The 23569-nt window shown below is 41.9% G+C and overlaps 1 protein-coding gene across 4 annotated transcripts in view; it reads left to right on the top strand.

The window, feature by feature from the left end:
* Window positions 1-23569, top strand: part of LOC136863235 (uncharacterized) — a 150668-nt gene that overhangs the window by 14908 nt on the left and 112191 nt on the right. For 2 of the 4 annotated variants that reach the window (XM_067139613.2, XM_067139617.1), the window contains exon 1: window positions 10137-10189. The exons of the other annotated variants lie outside the window; for them this stretch is intronic. In XM_067139613.2, the coding sequence (XP_066995714.2) occupies window positions 10152-10189 (38 nt within the window). In that variant the 5' untranslated portion in view covers window positions 10137-10151. Of the gene's footprint in view, window positions 1-10136; window positions 10190-23569 lie in introns of those variants that run through there. 4 annotated transcript variants of the gene reach the window in all.

Genomic DNA, 23569 nt, shown 5'->3' with positions numbered 1-23569 from the left:
GGAATACCACTAAGAAAGTCTTTCTGAGGATGTAAAAAGGCAGGTGGGGAGTGAGTGTCTACCATTATAATGGAAAATTCCAAACCTGATTGTTACAATGAAAATTTTCTAACCCAGTCTTCATATGAGAAGAGACGTTTGGTGACTTCTCAGTCGCGTTTCTAGGGTAACGTTAAGAGCTATGCAATTTAATACAATCTTGCTTACAACATGTACACCACCTAACCTAGAATTCTGTATACAATGTAGAATTCCGTAGCGAAGCACGGGTACATCAGCCAGTTTGTGTATATATATGTGACTGAAACTCATTGTACCAACTGACAGCATCTTGATTGCGTCTGTGTGGATACGTTAAGGGCAGAGTCTGGGGTAGGGCTGTTCATCAGGAATACTATTGGATGCAACCTAGTCTCTGTTAGGCACGTAAACGAGCGAATGATATGGGTGGATTTGGCGGCTGGAGGAATCAGGACGAGAATTGTCTCATATTCACCATGTGAGGGTGCAGATGAGGATGAAATGGACAAGTTTTATGAAGCATTGAATGACATCGTAGCCAGGGTCAACAGCAAAGATAGGACAGTGCTAATGGGTAATTTCAATGCAAGAGTTGGAAATAGAACTGAAGGATACGAAAGGGCGATTGCTAAATGTGGGGAAGATACGGAAACTAATAGGAATGGGAAGCGTCTGCTGGACTTCTGTGCTAGTATCGATTTAGCAGTTACGAATACCTTCTTCAAGCATAAGGCTATTTACCGCTACACATGGGAGGGTAGGGGTACCAGATCCATAAGAGACTATATCTTAACCAACTTCAAATTCAGGAAATCTGTTAGGAATATATGGGTTTTTTTTTATGTAACAGACCCCTATCTGATCTGTAGTGAACTAAGTATCTCTAGGGCTAGGATAAAGTGAAATCTGTCAGCAAACAAATAAGGGTCGAAAATCTCCAGGACGAGGAAATTAGACAGAAGTACGTGGATATGATTTGTGAAAAGTTCCGAATAGTGGACAGTAAACAGGTTGAGGATATGAGAAGAGAAAGGGTGGTATACAGGGATGCTGTAGTAGCAACAGCAAGGGAATGCCTAGGAACAACTCTGTGTAAAGATGGGGAAAAAGTGAACATCTTGGTGGAATGATTAAGTGAAAGCAGCTTGTAAACGTAAAAAAGAAGGCTTATCAGAAATGGCTTCAAACAAGGGCTGATGCAGACCGGGAACTGTACATAGATGAAAGAAACAGAGCAAAACACATAGTTGTTGAATCCAAAATTAAGTCGTGGGAAAATTCTGGTAATAACCTGGAAAGGCTGGGTCAAGCAGCAGGGATACCTTTCTGGACTGTAATAAAGAATCTTAGGAAGGGAGGGAAAAAGGAAATGAACAGTGTTGTGGGTATTTCAGGTAAACTCATAATAGATCCCAGGGAATCACTGTGTACTTGACAGGTGTTAAAAAGGGAAGGGCAGAGTCTGGGGTAGGTTCTGTTCATCAGGAATACTATTGCGTGCAACATAGTTTCTGTTCGGAGGGAATATTTTGAAAATCTTTTCAACGTAAAAGGAAATCTTCATGGTGGTGTCGCAAACAACGGAGCTCATGGGGAGGAGAAAAATTATGTTGGTGAAATTATGCTTGTGGAAATGGAAAGGATGGTAAATAAATTCCATTGTCATAAAACAGCAGGAATAGATGAAATTAGGCCTGAAATGGTGAAGTATAGTGGAAAAGCAGGGATGAAATGGCTTCAAAGATTAATAAGATTAGCATGGAGTGTTGGTAAGGTACCTTCAGACTGGACAAAAGCAGTAATTGCACCTATCTATAAGTAAGGGAACAGGAAAGATTGCAACATCTATCACGTTATCTCATTGATTAATATACCAGGCAAAGTATTCACAGGCAAGGGGGGATGCGATCAGTGGTTGAGAGGAAGTTGGATGAAAACCAGTGTGGTTTCAGACCACAGAGAGGCTGTCAGGATCAGATTTTCAGTATGCACCAGGTAATTGAAAAATGCTACGAGAGGAATAGACAGTTGTGTTGATGTTTCTTAGATCTAGAGAAAGCATATGACAGGGTATCGAGAGAAAAGATGTTCACCATACTGGGGGCTATGGGATCAAGGGTCAATTATTAAAATCAATCAAAGGCATTTATGTTGACAATTGGGCTGCAGTGAGAATTGATGGTAGAATGATTTCTTGGTTCAGGTTACTTACAGGGGTAAGGCAATGGATCATCTGCTGAAAGATATAAAGTGGCAGGGAGGGATTCAGTTAGGTGGAAATATAATCAGTCTAGCCTATGCTGACAACTTGGTCATAATGGCAGACTGTGCCGAAAGCCTGCTTGCAACTTGAAAATAGGTGCAATGATGGTATGAAAATTAGCCTTTCGAATGCTAAATTGATGACAGTGGGTAAGAAATTCAACAGAATTGAATGTCAGATTGGTGATACAAAGCTGGAACAGGTAGATAATTTCAAGTATTTAGGACGTGTGTGTTCTCCCAGGATGGTAATATTGTGAGATTGAATCAAGGTGCAGTAAAGCTAATGCAGTGAGCTCGCAGTTGCGATCAACAGTATTCTGTAAGAAGGAAGTCAGCTCCTGGACGAAACTATCTTTACATCAGGGTGTTTTCAGACCAACTTTGCTTTACGGGAGTGAAAGGTGGGTGGTCTCTTCATGTGAAGCGAACGGAGGAGGATAGGTTACATAGGAGAATAATGGGTTCTGTTATGGAGGGTAAAAGAAGTAGAGGGAGACCAAGACGATGATGGTTAGACTCAGTTTCTAACGATTTAAAGATACAAGGTCTAGAAATAAATGAGGCCACAGCACTAGTTGTAAATAGAGGATTGTGGCGACATTTAGTGAATTCACAGAAGCTTGCAGACTGAGCACTGAAAGGCATAACGGTCTGTAATGATGATGGGTTTATGTATGTATGTATGTATGTACGTAGTATAAGTTACAGCAGTAATAATAATAATGCTATTTGCTTTACGTCCCACTAACTACTTTTACGGTTTTCGGAGACGCCGAGGTGCCGGATTTTAGTCCCGCAGGAGTTCTTTTACGTGCCAGCAAATCTACTGACACGAGGCTGACGTATTTGAGCACCCTCAAATACCACCGGACTGAGCCAGGATCGAACCTGCCACGTTGGGGTCAGAAAACCAGCGCCTCAACCGTCTGAGCCACTCAGCCCGGCTAGTTACAGTAGTAAAATAAATAGTAACTACTATTCTCTCTCTCTAGAACAAACAGTGCCACACTCTGATAACAAAATGTTCAAGGAACATTTTCGCGTTAGTAGGGAGATCTGTCTGTCTGTTAGGTCATCAGCCCAGAGGCTGGTTGGATCCTCAAATAGCACCACCAAAGGTTATGCGGTTATAAGGAAACCGCAGAAACCAATGGCAGCACCAAAATAAGGCGTACTAGGCAAGACGAGGAGTGAGGTAGTTTGCCATTGCTTTCCTCACTGGGTCAGCAAGTGCTATTGCAGCACGACTGACCCTATGAGCAACACCTTTCATAGCACTCAGATGCACTAGTCGTGCTCTGAATGTCATTACTCAGCACCACCCATACCCCAGCAGCTTCCATATTGTCACAGCCATGGATGAGACTGGGACTTCGGTGGAAGCTGCATTTTACTCTGGCCTGTGCCAAGAGATGGATACAAAAGTACTGTATCCATCAAGAAATGGCAGCAGGCACAGTAGGGAGATAATTAAAAATATTCCAGAAAGATATTAAATAAGTGACCAGTACAAACATCTGTCTGGCCAATATGGAAAACTTTCTGCACTAAGTCAGGTTTGTCTGTTGCTGCAATAAGAAGAAGAAGAATAGGTAGTTTAGCTTTTCCAGTACAGGTTCACATTTTCCTATGGTTCATTGGGTATTAGACTGCAAATTTCCAGAATGTTGCAGGATAGATTTGACATTTCTCTGAGCGCTCTACGTAGAATTGTCAAATGGTGGACTGACAGTCTTTATTAGCAACTTATCTCCACAAGTGATAACATGACCTACATTTTAGAGAAAATGGATTTCCAGGAGTTTTTTTTTTTTTTTTTTTTGCAATATTGTGTTTGTCGCACTGACACAGATAGGTTTTATGGCGACGATGGACAGGAAAGGGATAGGAGTGGGAAGGAAGTGGCCGTGGCCTTAATTAAGCTACAGTACATTTGCCTGGTGTGAAAATGGGAAACCTCAAAAAACCATCTTCTGGGCTGCCAGCAGTGGGGTTCGAACCCACCATCTCCCGCATGCAAGTTCACAGCTGCACGCCCTAACCGCACAGCTGAGGACATTGGCCATTATTTCAGTCTCATCTCGGGCATGCCTGCAGTGATTGTTCCATCGACTCCTTCTGAACGAGCTTTGTACTAGAGCTAAATCTGCCATCAGCAACAAAATATATGCATTGTACTGAAGTGCACTTAACAGAGGATCACAGAACTGAAGCATGGCTAGATAGTTTGTCAAGACTGGAAGAACCAAACTGACCCAATTACTGTTATGCACAAATCTTTGAGAGAAATTTGCGTAACATTAAAATAGCATGGTACTTGCAATGTGAATCTCTTGTTCACAACAAAATTACCTTTTAGACCAATAAAATGTCACTGTGAAACAAAGTGTGTACTAATTCAACCTGTTGGATACACTAGAAATGAAATGCCAGTATTGGTATGAAAGATTACACTTAATGTCACCTTTCTGTGTACTGCACTTTAATTTGTGTACTACAAAGATTTTTGTATTTAAGGGACTCCCAAATAGATATTCTCTGATCTTACTAATGATCAGAAGTATCACTGTAAAAAAAAAAGTATCCAGAAACTTCAATAAAAAAATACAGATATCTGCATCTAGTACAACTGACAGCAGTGTAAGAGGCTTTAAACACATTATTACTATCATTACATAACCATTCCTTCCCAATATCATTGCATCTCACAATTCAGTACTGCTGCAATAAGATTCATCTCGGTAACAACTTGTTTAAGAGTTTGAAGCCGGTAAGTATGTAAATTAATGAGTTTACCAAGAGAGTAGGCAGCATGGTATAGGCCGTATAACTGTAAGCTTGCATCCCGGTGATGGTTGGCTTGAACCATACCATTGGCAACCCTGAAGATCGTATTTCGTGGTTTACCATTTTCACACTAGGTGAATGCTGGGGCTGTATTTAAGCTAAGCCCATGGTCACTTCCTTCCCAGTCCTACCCCTTTCCTAACCCATCATCATTGAAAACTTATCTAAGTGGATGCAGCATTAAACCACTCGCACTTAATGAAAAGAACAGGTTCGATCAAAGTCGTAAGTGTAAGTTGGGCCATGTAGTTAGTGTTGCATAGTTGTGAGCTTGCTTTCAGGAGATGGTGGGTTTGAATCAAATGGTCAGCAGCCCTGAAGATGGTTTTCAGTGGTTTCCCATTTTCACACCAGGCAATTGCTGGGGCTGTACCTTAAATAAGGCCACAACTGCTACCCTTTCCACTCCTAGCCATTTCCCATCCTTGCATTGCTGAAAACCTGTGATGTGTTAGTGTGACATTAAACCATTAGCAAAAAAAAAAAAAAAAAAAAGAAAGAAAGAAAGAAAGCGGCAAGTGAAATTTGAGTCAACTTGGCCATTTTAATAGTGTTCTTGAGGCCTGTTTTACACACAATTTCTGAAGGTTACTGCAGTGTTATTTTCATAGAAATAACAGTTCATTCAAAATCTGATTAATTGACTGTAACATGTTCTTGAAGGGAGAACATTTCGAAGACATTCTTTAATTGGCAATATTTTTTTTAAAAAATCCTGGATATGGCTGCATATGGGCTCAGGATTTCTAATATGTATGATCCATTCTTGACAAAGTTTTGTATATTACATTTTCTCAAGCTCCTGAAAAGGGTATATGCATATAGCAGTGTCTAATATAATTTATTGTTTTTTTTTCTTACTTGATGAGAACAGGAAAATGGCTTCTAAAAGTCCTGTTACTTTGGTTTGTAGATGGAGGTGGTAATGATCTGTCATCAGATGATATATTGAATTGACATTTGAACGACAGCTCATATTTCACCAGCTCCTATCAGGGTTAAAATAAGGACTTTTATTTTAAAATTTATTTATTATATTCGTATATGTAACTATCCTAGCCAAGCTGCCATAATGGAAATTGTTTGATGTTAGAGTATTAGGCAGCCACCACCACCACCACCACCACCACCACTACTACTACTACTACTACTACTACTACTACATTGGCCTCAGCTACTGAAATGCAAGTCTTCTGAGTTGACACCAACCTTGGTGATTAACAGTGGTAGACCACAATTTGGAAAGCCTCGGTATTTGTTTTCATTGGGGCAAGAAATTAAGAATGTATGTGCATTGCTAAGAGGGTAAAATTTCTGCTTCAGTATTGCTGTCTGTGCCATAGATAGAAAGGATGTGAATGTATCATTTTATTTTCCTTTCCTCTGTGAGAGCTGACTACAGCAGAAACTGATGATATTAAAGTTCCCACTGCCATCTGAAGTATTTATTCCTCTGTGAATGATGGATCTTATTATCTATTGTTACTTATGCTTTTCCTTCAATTCTCTAAATAGTATGAACATTACATCTGTTCAACATGATTGTTATGGTGTTAATTGGATGTGTTGCAGCTCAGTGGTATCATAGTCTTCTCACAAAGGCAACTGTGGTTTGAATTCTGGTCATGTCACATTTTCTAGAACAGCAAATTACGTTCTAGTGGCTTAAACTGTAGTCATAAAATTTAAAGTTGAAGTTGAATTTCAATTTCCCTTGAAAGAGAGTGTGTGCTGTAGTACTTAGTCAGCAAAGTTGTTTATGTCAGAGCATGTATACAATAATAATTGAGTATAAATCTGGAATGAGCATGTGTGGCAAGTGGATTTTTTAGGGATTCCTACTTGTCTTGTATTTTCCTGAGTATTTTTCTACAAACAGCATGCATAACCAAATCTGCCAATAGCTGCTAGCATATTGGGACAAAAAGAATGATTTCAGATTGAAGAACTATAATATAGTTAGTTGTACCAAACGAGTTGGCTGTGCAGTGAGGAGTGCGCAGCTGTGAACTTGCATTCAGGAGATAGTGGGTTCAAATCCCGCTATTGGCAGCCCTGAAGATGGTTTTCCGTGGTTTCCCATTTTCACACCAGGCAAATGTTGGGGCTGTACCTTAATTAAGGCTACAGCCCTTCCAACTCCTAGCCCTTTCCTATCCCATCATCGCCATAAGACCTATCTGTGTCGATGCAACGTAAAGCTTATTGTAAAAGGAAATGTACATATATATATTGTATGTGTTGTGTTCTGTGAAGTGTATTTGTCATCAGTATGTTTTGGATAATTATACACTAAAATTTTAAAAAATGTACTGAAAATAAACATAAATCTGATGTCAGTTAACTGCATGTATGTAAATTCAGGGTTCTTTAGGTAAGATGTCCATCTCAAATAATTGGTGAACCGTTAAAGATATCAACACTCTGTTTTCAGTTGCAGTAATGGTATTAAGGGGCTCATAATCGAACGTGCAATACTTTTCAAGGGTGTCACTATCAGCTGAGATACTGCTACTAACTTTGGGTTTTAAAAAAATAATAGAGTTACACTCTTTTCTACACTTAGCCTTAAACTTAGGATATTGCAAATTCAGCTCTTGTGATTATTTTGAAAATTTGACTAGTAATTCTTGAGAAAATGGAATGTATTCAAATGTGCTTCATTTGTTTGCTGTTGACAGCCATGTTCGACTGAACCATAATGCAGGTGACCAAAAGATGCACTACGTATGAAACATGAGCTCTTTTGACATTCGGAGTTCCTTCACCTTTTTCTGATGGCTAGGTATTCGCTCTACAATGCCCACAAATACACTGTGATAAATTGTATGTCACAAACAAATGTGATGATCCATATTTTAATATGCATTATTACAAAGACTTTTTGCAATTTTACTTTACGTCGCACCGACACAGATAGGTCTTATGGCGACGAAAAATACTTTTTTACTGAGTTGGCCATGCTGTTAGGGTCGCATAGATGGGTTCAAATCCTACAATCGCACAATGTTCAGTTTTCCCAATCTAGCTGAACAAAAGTCATTTTTCGACTTCTTGACTTGGTTACAAGTAATTATTGTCATTTTGTTCCATATTGAGGATGACGTATATCACAAATATTACAACAATATTTATTGAACCACCTATTCAATACATTCCACTATTTTATGTGGTTAAAATTTTACATAATACTAAAAAGTCTTAAGGTACATGTTTCACCCTTTATATGGGCATCATCAGTCTAACTCAATCTTAAAGTTATTGGTTGTGGAACCTATCTAATCTTATGAAATGTAGATTAAAAATGTTGAACAATGATCTCTTAAAATATTGTACAAGAACATCTAAAATAAGGACAACGCACAGAATGTTTTATTAAGTTCACTGAGAAATAACAGTTTTGAAGACTATAACATGGTCAGTCTTGAATATGTGAACATCTAAAACCAAAATGGATTGTCTTCCTCTTATACACCATTAGAACTTTGACGGCCTTGAGAATGAAAGTACATTCATCCTAGGGGAACTAAAATAGATGACGGTAATATCCTAGTCACAAAAGCTGATAAAGGAGGGTCTATAGTATTACTAGATAAGGACAATTACCTCAAAAAAAATGGAGGAATTTTTCAAGGATAATATTTACACAATAGTTAACAAAGATCCAATCGCAGGAGTACAACTCAATTTAAAAACTGTAATCAAGAACTCTACAGTCCTTTTTACTGAACAGGAACAACAGAGACTTATCAACATGAACCCTAGCTTCCCAGTAGCCAGAGCCCTACCTAAGATCCATAACAAAAACATTCCAGTACGTCCGATTATTAATTGTCGTAACAGCCCTACCTATAAACTTTCCAAATATATTCACGGTTTTCTAAAACAATATTATAACTTTAATAATAAACATCCACTAAAGAATTCAATCAAATTTTGCGATATTTTAAGTGAATTCAGCCTACAACATAACAATGTAATGTGTTCCTATGATGTTGTAAACATGTATCCAAATATACCTACCAAAGAAGCTGTTAAAATAATCTATGGCAATATCTCAAAACATAGCAGCCTGAGTAAGCTGAAAGTTGATGAATTTATGAAGATCTTGAATTTCGTATTAATTAACAACTTTTTCTCCTTTAATGGAAGGATTTACCAAGCCAAATGGCTTAGCCAAGGGTGACCCTTTATCCGGCATGTTAGCTGATATTTATATGGATTTAAGAGAGCATACGGAAATCAAAGCACAAAGCTGAGATTCGTAGATGACACTTCCGTAGTTATTGACAAAAATGTTACTAATAGTAACAAAGTTCTGGAAAGTTTAAATAAAATTGACCCTAACGTAAAGTTCACTAAGGAGGACGAGGTTAAACAATCTTTAAATTTTCTAGATATAACGATCATGTACGTAAATAATACTTTTGAATTTCACATCTTTAGGAAACCCACACAATCCCCTATAACTAGACCTGGGATTTTAAGGCAAATGCCTATTTGGTTCCTTACGAAATAACATGATTTTTTAAAAATATGTTGACGTTTCATGATAAATCCCTTACACTAATAGAGTTTTATAGTGCCCTAAAATGCCTATTTGGACCTTTAGAGCCTATTTTACTATTTTAGTGCCTAAAAATGCCTATTTTCTACATTTAAAATAAAATTCAACTTCTGAAATTTTTACAATCACGCAATGGACATCCCTGGAATGAGCAGAACAGCAGAGGGTGGGTTTTTCACAGAAATGTGCTCTTCCCAGACAACTGTCACCAAAGGAATACTGAGTGAAGGGTGGAGGTGGAGGATTAGCTCAGAAGAACAACGAGCAGGTAGTAAAGGACGTACTGGGTCGAGTGACGGGATGAGGGGGAGGATTATCTAGGAAGAACAAGTAACAGGTAGTAAGAAGGGACACCTGTTTAAGTGAAGTTAGTTCATCATGGCTAAAACGAAATCATCTAAGAGTGCGCTTATACAACAATGGCTTGTACAATTCCCAGGGATGACTTTTGATGGCAAGATTATTTTCTGCCAGTACTGCAATAAACAGGTATGTGCATATATCTTAAATTTAATATTAATCTAAAACTAAGGTTTTGATATTGGCTCCTTTAATTAATTGTAGAGACCTAGTCCAGGCGACCTGGGTTCGATTTCCAGTACCGGCAGTAATTTAGAAATCTATGATGTGTGGAACGGTGTTGACCCCGCATCGTGAGGACAATTGGGAAGCTACAGTGGGCAGGGGTCACGGAGGCAAGGCAATACGGCTGAGGGATGTATTGTGCTGACCACACGTCACCCAATATCTGCAGGCCATTAGTTGGGCAGCAACCATTATTGAAAGCCAAGGCCTTTTGGGGACTGTAGTGTTCTTGCTCTTAATTAACTTTAGAGCAATAATGGCTTAATTTAAATAGTTCAAAATTACAAATGTTATTCAATAGCTCACCTTTTCTATTCCTCATCTTAGTCTCTAATTGACATCACTTTATTGTGTTCTAGATTTCACATGAGAAAAAATGCGACCTTCAGCAGCATGCAGATACTGCCAGTCACAAAGCGAAAGCAGCCATGAAAAGTAACATTAGACAGACTCTGCTCGCACAAACTATATCTCCTACAACCGGTAGTGGTTTCTATGCTGATAGGTGTAGAGCCCTAGTTGCAGCAAATATCCCCTGGAATGCTGTGCATAATCCGGTTTTCAGAGATTTTTTACAGAAATACACCAAGCAGCACATCCCATCAGCATCTACATTAAAGAAAAACTACTTAGACATTTGTTACAAAGAGGTCATTTTATCAATCAGGGAGAATGTTGGGGAGTCTTGCGTATGGTTGTGTGTGCACGAAACCACCGACTCTGTGGGCAGGTACATTGTTAACTTTATAGTAGGAAAACTGGAACCCAATCAGATATCTACCGCTCACCTTCTTTGCTCTAAACAGCTTGAGAAAATAGTCAAAGCAAGGGGTTGCAATTGTTGTATCCTGGGAGTGTTGATGATTCTAAAGTCCTTCTCCTTGTCTCCGATGCTGCTTCCTACATGATTGCCACTGCACCTCTCCTGAAAACTTTCTATCCTTCTTTAATTGATGTTACTTGCATGGCCCATGCCTTGCATAGACTCGCAGAAACAGTTAGGGCCGAGTTTCCTACAGTAAATACTCTCATTTCAACAACGAAGAAAGTGTTCTGTAAGGCTCCATCCAGAATAGCCATCTTTCGAGAGAAACTCCCCTCTATTCCCCTTCCACCATAGCCAATCATCACCCGTTGGGGTTCCTGGATGGAAGCTGCCCTGTATTATGCAGAACATCTTGAGGAAATCATGACTGTGATAGACAATTTGCCTTTAACGGACAACTCTGCATGTGTGTCGTCTGTCAAAGAGCTGTTAAACGATTGTTCCAGTTTTCAGAGAGACATTGCGTATATTCAGGCAAATTTTCATTTCTTCCAGTCACCATTACAAAAATGGAGGAAAAAGTAAACAGTCTCAAACAGCAATTTTCTGTAATTGAGGAAGCTGAGAATAACATACAAAGTGCTAGGGACAAGATAGGGGATAAAATAAGAGACAAGTGGTCTAGTGTACTGCAGAGAACCCAGGTTATTCAGTGCTGCAGAGGGTACATCAGGTAATGGATGGGGAAAGGTAGACGTACCAAGTGAAATTGAATTTAAAAATGTAGGTAAATGAACCTATGCCCCTCTAACATCTGTGAGTGTGAAGCGCTCCTTTTCTGCTTTCAAAATGATTTTAACAGACAAAAGACACAGCCTGACTGTGGAAAATTTGGAGAAGATTTTTGTTATGTACTGTAAAGCAAACTACGAATGAAAGTACTGTAGTAATGTTCCTCACAAATAATAAACACATACTCCATTCGCGTTTACACCGTTATTGGATGCCTACAGTGCTGTAATTGTGTACAGTGATTTTAGCATTAAGGTTTTAGATCAGTACTGATAGTGATATATCATATAATCCATAACTTTTTTAACACATGACTTTTTTATATTGTTTCTGATAAATATCTATTTTATTCTGTCTTAATTTTGCAGTTATTTCGGTTAAGAATAGGGATACCACTTTTGTTAAAGTAAAAAAGTATCACGTTACAGTTTAGGTGTATATTGTAATATTTTAAAGTCTATTTCCTGCCTATCCACACATTTTAAAAACATATTTTTAGTGCCTATTTTCCCTTTTAAAAGCCTATTTTAGGCGCCTAAAACTAATTTTTTTAGAGCCTAAAATCCCAGGTCTACCTATAACCATAAATAATTCCTCTTTACATCCCAATTTCCAAAAACAAGCATTGTTCTATAGTTTAATACACAGAGCTTTGAAAATCCCACTCTCCCCTCACAACTTAAAAATTGAATTAAACTGTATATGGAACCTGGCTAAATTTAATGGGTTCGAAGTTGAAATGATTAACCGGTTAATTAATAAAGTCAAATATAAGTTGTCCACGAATTTCATTCTGGATAAACTTATAAAAACTATTTTTGCCATGCTTACGTACAATAACCGAGCCATTCATCAGATCGCAAACACCCTAAAGAAATATAATATTAATGTTGCCTTTAGAACAGTGAATACAAATCAAAGCATGTTTTTTAATCATAATAAGGTCCATTATAATAACAGCCGTTATTCAAGATCTAACTTATAGACTAACTTGCGCTCAGTGTGGATTTTCATATGTTGCTCAAACTGGATGGAGCTTCCATAAGAAATATATGAATCATTACAATGCCTTCAAACATAATAATACTCAGTGATGAGCTCACACATGAGAGAAGCGGAACGCTCGTTCACATCTATAGAGACGGATCTCACTATTATAAAATGTATAGGCAAAGGAAAACTTATCAATGAACTAGAATGTTTATACATCTTTTTAGACCACGCCTATAACAAAGATCAAAATCTTAACGATGCCACTGAGGTAAAAAATCCTTTGTATGAACTAATTCCTAAGTTATTACTTGATATTACAGCTACTCCATATTGTCCACCATTTTCATTTCCATTGTACACAATCCTGAATGGGTCACTGTAGAAATCACCTTTGCCAGGCCATCTAGTTTCACATAATCCCAGGATGTCTTATTTTGTTTTCATCCATAATTAGTTTTTCTTCTAGTCTTCCTGTTCTTAGCATTGTTCTTGTATTCCATGTCCCTATTTTAATCCCTTCTCCAAACTTCTGAGGTTTTCGCTTGCTGATGACCTGGGATACCTCAGTTACTCCCCTGCTGGATCTTGGTGTCTGAGTACCATGATCAGTAGTATCTAAATTACAATTAGTACTATCCATGGTTGCTATATTAGGAAAATAATGTGGTGGTTTGCCATTGCATTCCACATCGCAGTTTTACTGCCATTCAAGTCTTCCTGACCAGGCCAGTAAATTTTCAACGACAGTCCAGTAGACACCTTTTAGTCCTGCACTGTGCTGATACTGATACCGCCGCTTCCACTACCAGGAAGAGAGATTCCTCTGCCTTTCCAGCTGTTGGAACATATCTTCATCCACCCTTCAAGCCGTTGGTCCTCTTCACCTGTAACCCAGAGCCAGATGGACCCTGATTTTTTAACTAGGTTTATACTCCTCCTGCTCCTCCTTCCTCATCATTTGTGAGATGCGGCCCTGGGCTTGCAAAAAAATTGTGTGTTTGAGCTACCGTCAGCCTTGTCTTAGCCCCTTTGGTATTTCCTGAAAGGGATGACTAAGCCAACTCGGGGAACCTCCCAGCCTGCCCGAGGACATGCCGATGTCCTTCCTCTTTTGTTCCCTTCATCTAGTTTCTCGCCATGATTTCTGGAAGGTACAATGGGAACGTTCCATCTCCAGTGGAACCCTGAATATTCCAGGAGCCCATAATGGAGTATAAATGCAAGGCCATTACAAGCGTGTTGTGTTGTGGTGTCGGAGTGTCCGGCGAGTGCCTGGACTGAAGACCGTGCAAGACAGAAGACTGTGTACTGTTTGTGTATTTCTGTGGACTGAGGATCGCTGTGAGTCAGCAAGGGAAGCTGCTGTTGTGAGGGTGAGGGTAATTGGACCCGTGTTAATATTCGCTGCTATGAGTATCATCTTGCCGTTGAATGCTGTTGAGCTGTTACTGTTTAGTTGCTCACTGCATGAGACTGTGTGAAGTATAGGACTGTCTCTGGAGTTGAACCAAGGAATAGTCATCATGTGTTGTATAGCCCTGTGTTCAAATCCAGTGTTCTACACACAGCTTCGAAGTGACTGGACTTCGGGAAGTAAAAGTAAGGATCAGCCATCTCCAGGTAATAGCAAAGGGCTGGACTGCCTGCTGTACAAGAAGGAAGAAAGACTTGTAAATAGACAGCAGTTAGTAAGTGTGGCCATTCATGGTTAATTAGAATATTGTCTGTCTGTCTGTCTGTCTGTCTGTCTGTCTGTCTGTCTGTCTGTCTGTCTGTCTGTCTGTCTGTCTGTCTGTCTGTCTGTCTCAAACCTTTTGGGTGAAATTGAAACAGGTGATAGTGGGTCTACACCCGATCATATTGATATAGTGAACCAATGGTTGGAAATATGTATTTATTATGGACATACACAGCGTACACCACATGACGACTACGTAGCTCATAGTAATTATTGAAAGTAACGACCGTCAGTCTCAATGCATGCATGGCAACGGCGCATGAAGTTCTGCCGCTCTCGCTCAAAGATCCCTGGTGTCTTTTGTACCAGGAGATACGCAGCTTGGATCCTAACCAGCAGGTCTTCATCCGTTTCTACGAGAGTTTCATACACCAACGACTTCACATAACCCCAGAAGAAAAAGTCCAGAGGTGTGAGATATGGCGATTGCTCTGGCCGTGGGACAGGACCTCCCCTTCCAATCCAATGATGAGGGTATGTGGTGTTCAGGTGCTTGCGGATGTTAACATCAAAGTGGGCTGGTGCACTGTTGTGTTGAAACCACATACTTTCGCGGACAACAAGGGGTACAGTCTCCAGGAACAGTGGCAGCACATCTCTTAGGAATACCAGGACCGAGCTCGATAGCTGCAGTCGCTTAAGTGCGGCCAGTATCCAGTATTCGGGAGATAGTAGGTTCGAACCCCACTGTCGGCAGCCCCGAAAATGGTTTTCCGTGGTTTCCCATTTTCACACCAGGCAAATGCTGGGGCTGTACCTTAATTAAGGCCACGGCCGCTTCCTTCCAACTCCTAGCCCTTCCCCGTCCCATCGTTGCCATAAGACCTATCTGTGTCGGTGCGACGTAAAGCCAATAGCAAAAAAAAAAAAAAAGGAATACCAGGTAACGTGGATCAGTCAACCGGGGATGCAGCAGATCAGGTCCTATTAGGTGATCATGGACAATACCCTCCCATACTTTGACGGAAAATCATTCTTGGTGGCCACCGATGTGGGTGTCGTTTGAATTGTCCTCACTCCAGACATGGCTGTTGCAGCTGTTGAAGACACCATCGCAGATGAATGAGGCGTCATTCGTGAACAATACAAACTGTACAAAGTTTGGCACTACAACACTGCAGTGGATAATCCATGGACAGAAGTGAACGCGGGGCTCAAAATCCGTCTGTCTCAGTGCTTGCACATGTTCTTTACGATAGGGGTGTAATGCCTGTTCCGCCAGTACTCTCCACACTGTATCCTTCGAAGTGTGCATTTCACAGGCAAGTTGATGGTTGTTTATTGCTGGGTAGTCAGCAGCCACACGATCCAACACCATCTCCTCAATGTCTAGTGTTGAGACGTGTCTTTGACGGAAACTTGCCCGGCTCTGTGTGGCACAAACGACCTTGTCTTTCATAAGTTGGTATCCACGGAGATAAACGTCTTCCAATTAGGATGACGCCTGTTGGGGAAGCATTCTCTGTGCATTTGTGCTGTTTTACGGGCACTACATCCTGCCGCACCATACATTAAATGCATGTCTGCCAACTCTTGTGACGAGTAACATTCCATCTTGGACTACGTGTCATGCACTTTATAAAGTAACACACCTCACCATGGACACATTACAGGCTGTCTGACACAATGGACAACTGACACCAGGGATAGTGGTATGCATGCGGCACAGGTTAATGTGCGATGCATGCGATCGTCACATGATACACGTGCTATGAGCTAAGTTGTGTACGGTACGTCTGTTTGATGGTCGGGGGTGTACGCTATTTATCACCCACTGCCTTTTCCAGTGTACAACAGATGCCCGGGATCTTTGCGAGAATGCGACAGAACTGCTTGCGCCGTTGCAATACATGGATTGAGTCTGGCGGTCGTTGCTTTTAACAATTACTACGAGCTACATTATTGTTATGCGGTGTGCACTGTGTATCTCCATAACACAATAAATATGCATTTCCGACCATTGTTTCCCTATCTCCATATAATCGGTTGTGAACCCACTATCACCTGTTTCAATTTGACCCAAAAGGTTTGAGACATCTTGTATGTGTGTGCATTTAATGGGTCGTCCTGAAATAAATTACAGTAATAAAACAGACAGAGTTTTATTCATAACAAATTGCTGTGAGAAATTAGAATAGTACCCATATGTGATACATCATTGTAATCAGCGGACCAGATACTGCAGTTTCGACTGCCATCAGGAGCATTCCAGAACATCGATGTATAGGAAATACACACACATATAAATCTTGAAGTTTTCGTCTTGTGTTAATTACTGCATGACAGTTGAGACCAGAGGCAACACGAAAACGGAGGTCCAGTTAAATGCGCTCTTTGATATGACAATGAAGAATATGGAGGAGGAGATGGAAGAAAATCAAAAGAAGATGACGAAGATAGAAGAGAAGATGGAAGACAATCGAAAGGAGGCCCGAAAATGACAATGGAAAATATGGGAGAAGTTAGAAGGTGTACAGAGACAGATCGAGATAAAGGATATTCTGCAGGAAGAGATAACTGCTGCACCAAGTGAAATTGGCAGCGATGTGGAAATAAGGAAGGTGCGGGCTTCAAGACCGAAGGCTGAATACCAGTGACGAGCAAAGGGAGCCGTAACGCAGTGAGCGAAAACCGAGTCGTTGTAATGCTGAACATTTATTACAATAATAAGTGCGCACAAATAAAGTCCGTATTCATTTGGGGACCTGCCCTCCAACAGTTCAAATATTACAACTCTCAATTCTCAATTCTTAACAAACTCCTTTTGTGACAACATGTTGAATTAAAAGAAACCCCGTTAACACATTAACTTTTACAGAAGCAAAACCTCTTACTCTTCTATTTACTGAGGCTCTTAGCCTCTATTAACAAGAGAACAAATACGTTACATTCTCAATATAAGGCAACTCCCTCCCTAAGCCTAACGTTGGTTGGTAAGCTTTCCTACCTCCACGCTCGCGGCTAGATGACCAAGCTGCTTGCTCGCTCCAAGCGAACTGAACGAAGTTTACTGCGAGCACCGTGCCATCCCTCGGCAGAGGCGAGGAGGGGCAAGGTGGAGAGAGAACACGACAAGTGCGCAGGTCGGAGGAAGGCTTGCCAACACAATTTGGAGGGTGCCACCAGGGCGGAAATAATTTCACATTTCCCTGGGGCCATAAGGGAACGGGACAACATTTGTACTTTATTAAGATAGGAAGAAAAAACACACATGTTACAAAGGTATAATATATGCAGATCGATCTGTATGAATTGTAAAGTTAAAAGTTCATGACGAAGGAGAGTTCCTCTTGGTACAGACCACCCTCCCTAAGTTTCCAACCAGGTTGGAAAAAGTCTTTCTTCTTTTACTTTAGACATCACAAGAGCTCTTGATAAAAGGTTCTTTTTTCCAAACAAATAAATAACAGTTTGCTTAAGCAATAAAAAACACTTGGAGAAAGAGTCTTCGCTTAGGATACACCAACAACTGGCCTAACATTTCATTAGGTAAACACCTCTTAACTTGGCGAAAGGCAATAAAAGCCAGTCCGTGAAAATCCATATTTCAAGATGCACATCTCGGTGACAAAATTAGAATAAGTCGAAGGAGAATCGCCGGGCGAGCTACCGGCTTCCCAGTCCAAGTGACGGCGAAACTGGCATGGCTCAAAATGAATGACGAATGCCGAACACGCGGCAACCAGGCACACCAAGATGCAATAAGCCAGATGGACGATGCGTGCCACAACTGGCGGGGAATGCTAGCCAGCGCCAAACATACAACATGCAGAAAAACGGCCCGGAAGGACGGCCGATGGAGTCAGCGCATGCCAAAACACGCCCACATGAGGGGCCCTTCTCACGGAGCGACGGCGAAGATGGAACCTCCCTAATGCTGAAACACACAAGTTTAAGGCCAGCAGTTTTGTCTTCACAAGAGCCGATAAGATGCAAGAGTCAAGGTGGAGGAAGACAATCCCGGGTCAGCGCGCCGGGCGTGGAGGTAGGAGGCTAGGTCGGGCTGCAGGAGGGCTTACATACCAAATTTAAAAACTCTTACAGACTAAGTAAAATACAACTCCCTATAAAATACAGAAGTTAGCAAAACAACAGGGGAACAAACCCCGCAAACATGAACACCACAGACGTATCGGTTCCCGCCAACCAATTAAAGCAAAACTTCATTGAGCAGATTGAAGCTGAGAAAGATGAACACGAAAAACTCCCTCGGTCACGGGGTCTCTCACCAACAGGGTGACCGGGGTGAGAAAATCAATAATCCGGAAAGGACCACGGAACCTGGGTGCCAACTTCCCAGAGGGAACAAAATTCTTAATGAATACCTCATCCCCGACAGCCAGGCTGGTAGGCTGACGCCCCTTATCGTAGCGCTCCTTCTTCCTCTGGTAGGAGACCTGAAGATTCTCTTTAGCTTTCTTCCAGTTCGCGCGAATATTAAGAGGATCCACCCTCTCAGGCAACAAATCATCAATATGCCACAAATTGGAAAGCGGCGAGTTCGGAAGAAACGAAAACATGAGAGAGAAAGGGGAAAACTGGTGCGCCTCATGCACCGCAGTATTAAAAGCATAAGCCAGCCACGGCAAGGTGGTGTCCCACCTCTGAACATCATGGTGATGGAAAGCAATGAGGGCCGAGCGTAAATTCCTATTAACTCTCTCCGCGTACGAAGGCTGGGGGTAGTAAGGGGAAGTCGTGACGTGAGTAATCGACAGGCTAAAACAGAAGTTCTTAAATAGATTAGACGTAAAGGCTTTAGCATTGTCTGAAACCAAATACTGGCTAGGACCAAATGATGAAAATATGGTTTTGAAACATCTAATGGTTGTTTCAGCGTTGGCCATCCTCGTCGGAAATAACCATGTAAAACGAGTGAAGCCATCCACGCAGACCAAAATAAACCTATTTGATTCAGATTTCGATCTCGGGAGAGGTCCTACGAAATCGATATACAGACGTTGCATAGGACGGGTAGCTTGGGTAAAGGATAACAACCCAACCCGAGAATTAACACATGGCTTACTAATCCTACAAATCTTACAAGCCTTGACAAGTTCGCGAACGTCTCCGTCCATTCCCTTCCAGATGAAATTTTCTCTGATCTTCTCCCGTGTTTTAAATACTCCCTGATGACCTGCGAGGGGAGTTTCATGAAAATACTTAAAGATCATAGGGACCAACACAGATGGAATTACAACCTTCATCTTACGATCATGACGGGAGGGGCAACAAAGAACTCCGTTCCTCAATACATACGGATCGACAATTTTCCCATCCTTCAAGTCTTGGACGATAGGAGCCAAGAGCGGATCTTCCAATTGAAATTTACCTATATCGTGATACAAGAGAGGGGTATCAGATAAAATCGCTCCAACCAAAGATATTGCTAGAGAGGACTCAGAAGGACCTGGTTCGTCATCAAGAATAGGTCGTTCAGAAAACATCCTGCTGAGAGTATCCGCTACAACGTTCTCAGAGCCCCGAATATGACGGACGTTGAATTGAAAGGCGGAAATTCTAATGGCCCAACGAGCCAAGCGACCAGTTTTCCGTGGTTTCCCAAGCACCCAACTTAACGCCTGGTTGTCAGTTTCAAGCTGAAACTTAACATGCTCTAGGTACACACGAAAGCGTTCTAGAGCAAAAAGAACAGCCAAGCCTTCAAGCTCGTACACGGAGTACTTAGCTTCTAAAGGGGTAAGAGCCCGTGAAGCATAAGCAATGGGGCGTCTCCCTAACTCAGATTCCTGGAGCAAAACGGCTGCGACAGCTGACGAAGAAGCGTCGGTTTGCACTATGAAGACCTAGGATATGCCACGTCTCGAGTAGCCATGGTAAAGATATCGCCGGCCACCAAGCTGAACGGGAAACACCGTAACCGAAAGAGAGAGAGAGAGACCACGCACGCTCAAAATTGCCCGAAAGAACTGGTAGGAGCACAAATAAACGCTCTGCTACCAGACTGCTGCACCAAGTGAAATTGGCAGCGATGTGGAAATAAGGAAGGTGCGGGCTTCAAGACCGAAGGCTGAATACCAGTGACGAGCAAAGGGAGCCATAACGCAGTGAGCGAAAACCGAGTCGTCGTAATGCTGAACATTTATTACAATAATAAGTGCGCACAAATAAAGTCCGTATTCATTTGGGGACCTGCCCTCCAACAGTTCAAATATTACAACTCTCAATTCTCAATTCTTAACAAACTCCTTTTGTGACAACATGTTGAATTAAAAGAAACCCCGTTAACACATTAACTTTTACAGAAGCAAAACCTCTTACTCTTCTATTTACTGAGGCTCTTAGCCTCTATTAACAAGAGAACAAATACGTTACATTCTCAATATAAGGCAACTCCCTCCCTAAGCCTAACGTTGGTTGGTAAGCTTTCCTACCTCCACGCTCGCGGCTAGATGACCAAGCTGCTTGCTCGCTCCAAGCGAACTGAACGAAGTTTACTGCGAGCACCGTGCCATCCCTCGGCAGAGGCGAGGAGGGGCAAGGTGGAGAGAGAACACGACAAGCAGGTCGGAGGAAGGCTTGCCAACACAATTTGGAGGGTGCCACCAGGGCGGAAATAATTTCACATTTCCCTGGGGCCATAAGGGAACGGGACAACATTTGTACTTTATTAAGATAGGAAGAAAAAACACACATGTTACAAAGATATAATATATGCAGATCGATCTGTATGAATTGTAAAGTTAAAAGTTCATGACGAAGGAGAGTTCCTCTTGGTACAATAACAAAAGTAAATGACGAACTTGATGAAAAAATAAACACCATACAACGAAAGGTTGATGATAAAATAGACTCGGTTACCAAAAGAGTAACACTATTTGCCAGGACCTGCAGCAAGAAGCCAGCCAGCTACGCAGTAACGTACGAGGCGGGACCTACGTAGTGGGGCCATCTTCTGCAGTACAGAGTTTGACCAAGGTGACGCTACCAACATTCGATGGGGAAAGTAGCATGGAGTACGTACCTGCAGCAGTTCGAGGCGTCCTGTTCTGCTAACCACTGGAGTAAAGTGGACAAAGCTACAGCCCTCGTTGCAGCTCTGAGAGGGGAAGCCCTCAGTTTACTAGAGGCATTACCAGAAGATGCTCAGAGCAACTACACCGCTTTACTAGTCCACATACCGGGCGCGGGGCTGTGAGCTTGCATCCGGGAGATAGTGGGTTCAAATTCCACTGTCGGCAGCCCTGAAGATGGTTTTCCGTGGTTTCCCATTTTCACACCAGGCAAATGCTGGGTCTGTACCTTAATTAAGGCCACAGCCGCTTCCTTCCCACTCCTAGCCCTTTCCTATCCCATCATCTCCATAAGATCTGACTGTGTTGGAGCGGTGTAAAGCCACTAGCAAATAAAAACTAGCCCGTTATGGAAATTGCCTCCTCCGACAGGCCTACCAGACACAGCTTCGAACCAGAATACAGAGGAGTATGGAGACACTTCAAGATTTCGAGACACATGTTGCCCTTCTTGTCTGCCTGGCCTACGCATCAGCATGAGAAGAGTTCCTTGAACAGCTGGGTAGGCAAACATTCATAGATGAGTTACGTGACCCACATACACAACAAGCCCTTTGCCTCACCTGCCACAAGACCCTAGGAGACGCTTTTGGCCATGCGTTGGAGTTTAAGGCCGCAGAGCAGGCATCGAAATTACAAAGAAAGTTGCATCGCCTGGAAGTGGACAAAATGCGGTGGCCACAGGACGTTAAGCACTTGCGCCATCGGATGCCTTGAAGACCTATCACCTGGTGGAATTGTGGTACCAAGGGCCACATAAGCTGGAATTGCGAAGACCACCAGAGATGGGAGCCTCTAACTGATGTCACAATGGCCAAGAAATACACCGGTCAGAGAAATGACTATTAGGCAGCCTTAGGGGGCGAAGGTTGGTTCAGGATAGTAGTCAAGCCCCAGCTACCCACGCCTGCATAACGAGACTGCGATCAGATGGTAACAGCCTAATGGTGGACAGTTTCGTTGATGGGATAGCATGCTGATTGGTAGAGAATTTGGTCCTTGGTGGTGAACTTCAGCCTGGCTACCTGTCACGGGGGACAACGCCTGTCCATTGCGAGACAGTGATGAAATTCTCCGTAGGACAGAGGACAGTGAAGCACCAGGTTGTTGTGGCACACATCGTGGACGAGATAATCATTGGACTCTACTTTCTGAACTATCATAGAATCATCCTGGATATGAGTTCCAATACACTTCGGTATGGGGATGAAGAAATTGCCATGCGACCAGCGTGGGAAAACGCTGCCTTATGCTAGGTCAAGCTGTAAGACGACCTGACCATCCCAACAAGGACTGAGCTGGAACGGGCTGTGGACGTGGATGGAACTGCTGGAGGTTTGACGGCCATCATGAAGCCTGAATATCAGAATGTTCATACAAATGGATTACTGGTTGCCAAAACCTTAATAAACACCTCTCATCAGCCATACGATCGACTGTCCAACTTGAATTATTACATCATCACCATCCACCAAGGCACAACTCTTGGTGTTTGCGAGCCTGTTTTGTGGATTGCCCACTGCGAATCCAGGGAGTCAAACTGGCCGCTGCAAACAGGCATTGAGAGCAGGGCGGAACATGCCAGAGGCCCTGTGATAGGTGTATGAAAAATCCGACGACAACATAGAACGAAGCTGGAAGACCTACTGCTGGAATATCAAGACAGCAACGACTTTGGGCAGATGAAACTTGTAGAACATCGGATTGGTGTGGGTGGCAGTGCACCGATCCGGGCTCTGTTTCAACGAGTTCCGCTTGTGAAGAAACCCGAAGTAGACCAGCTTATCGAAGAAATGAAGGAACAGGAAGTAATAGAACCCTCACAAAGCCCCTGGTGCTCCCCGGTAGTATTAGTGAAGAAGAAGGATGGCTCTACTCGATCTGTGTTGACTACAGAAGATTGAATTATGTCATAAGGACAGGCAGCTATCTGCTACCCCGGATTGACGATATTCTGGATA

Source organism: Anabrus simplex, chromosome 2 (assembly GCF_040414725.1).
Source record: "Anabrus simplex isolate iqAnaSimp1 chromosome 2, ASM4041472v1, whole genome shotgun sequence".
Classification (NCBI taxonomy): domain Eukaryota; kingdom Metazoa; phylum Arthropoda; class Insecta; order Orthoptera; family Tettigoniidae; genus Anabrus; species Anabrus simplex.
Note: the sequence above shows the minus strand (reverse complement) of the source record. Positions and strands in the feature narration are given on the sequence as shown.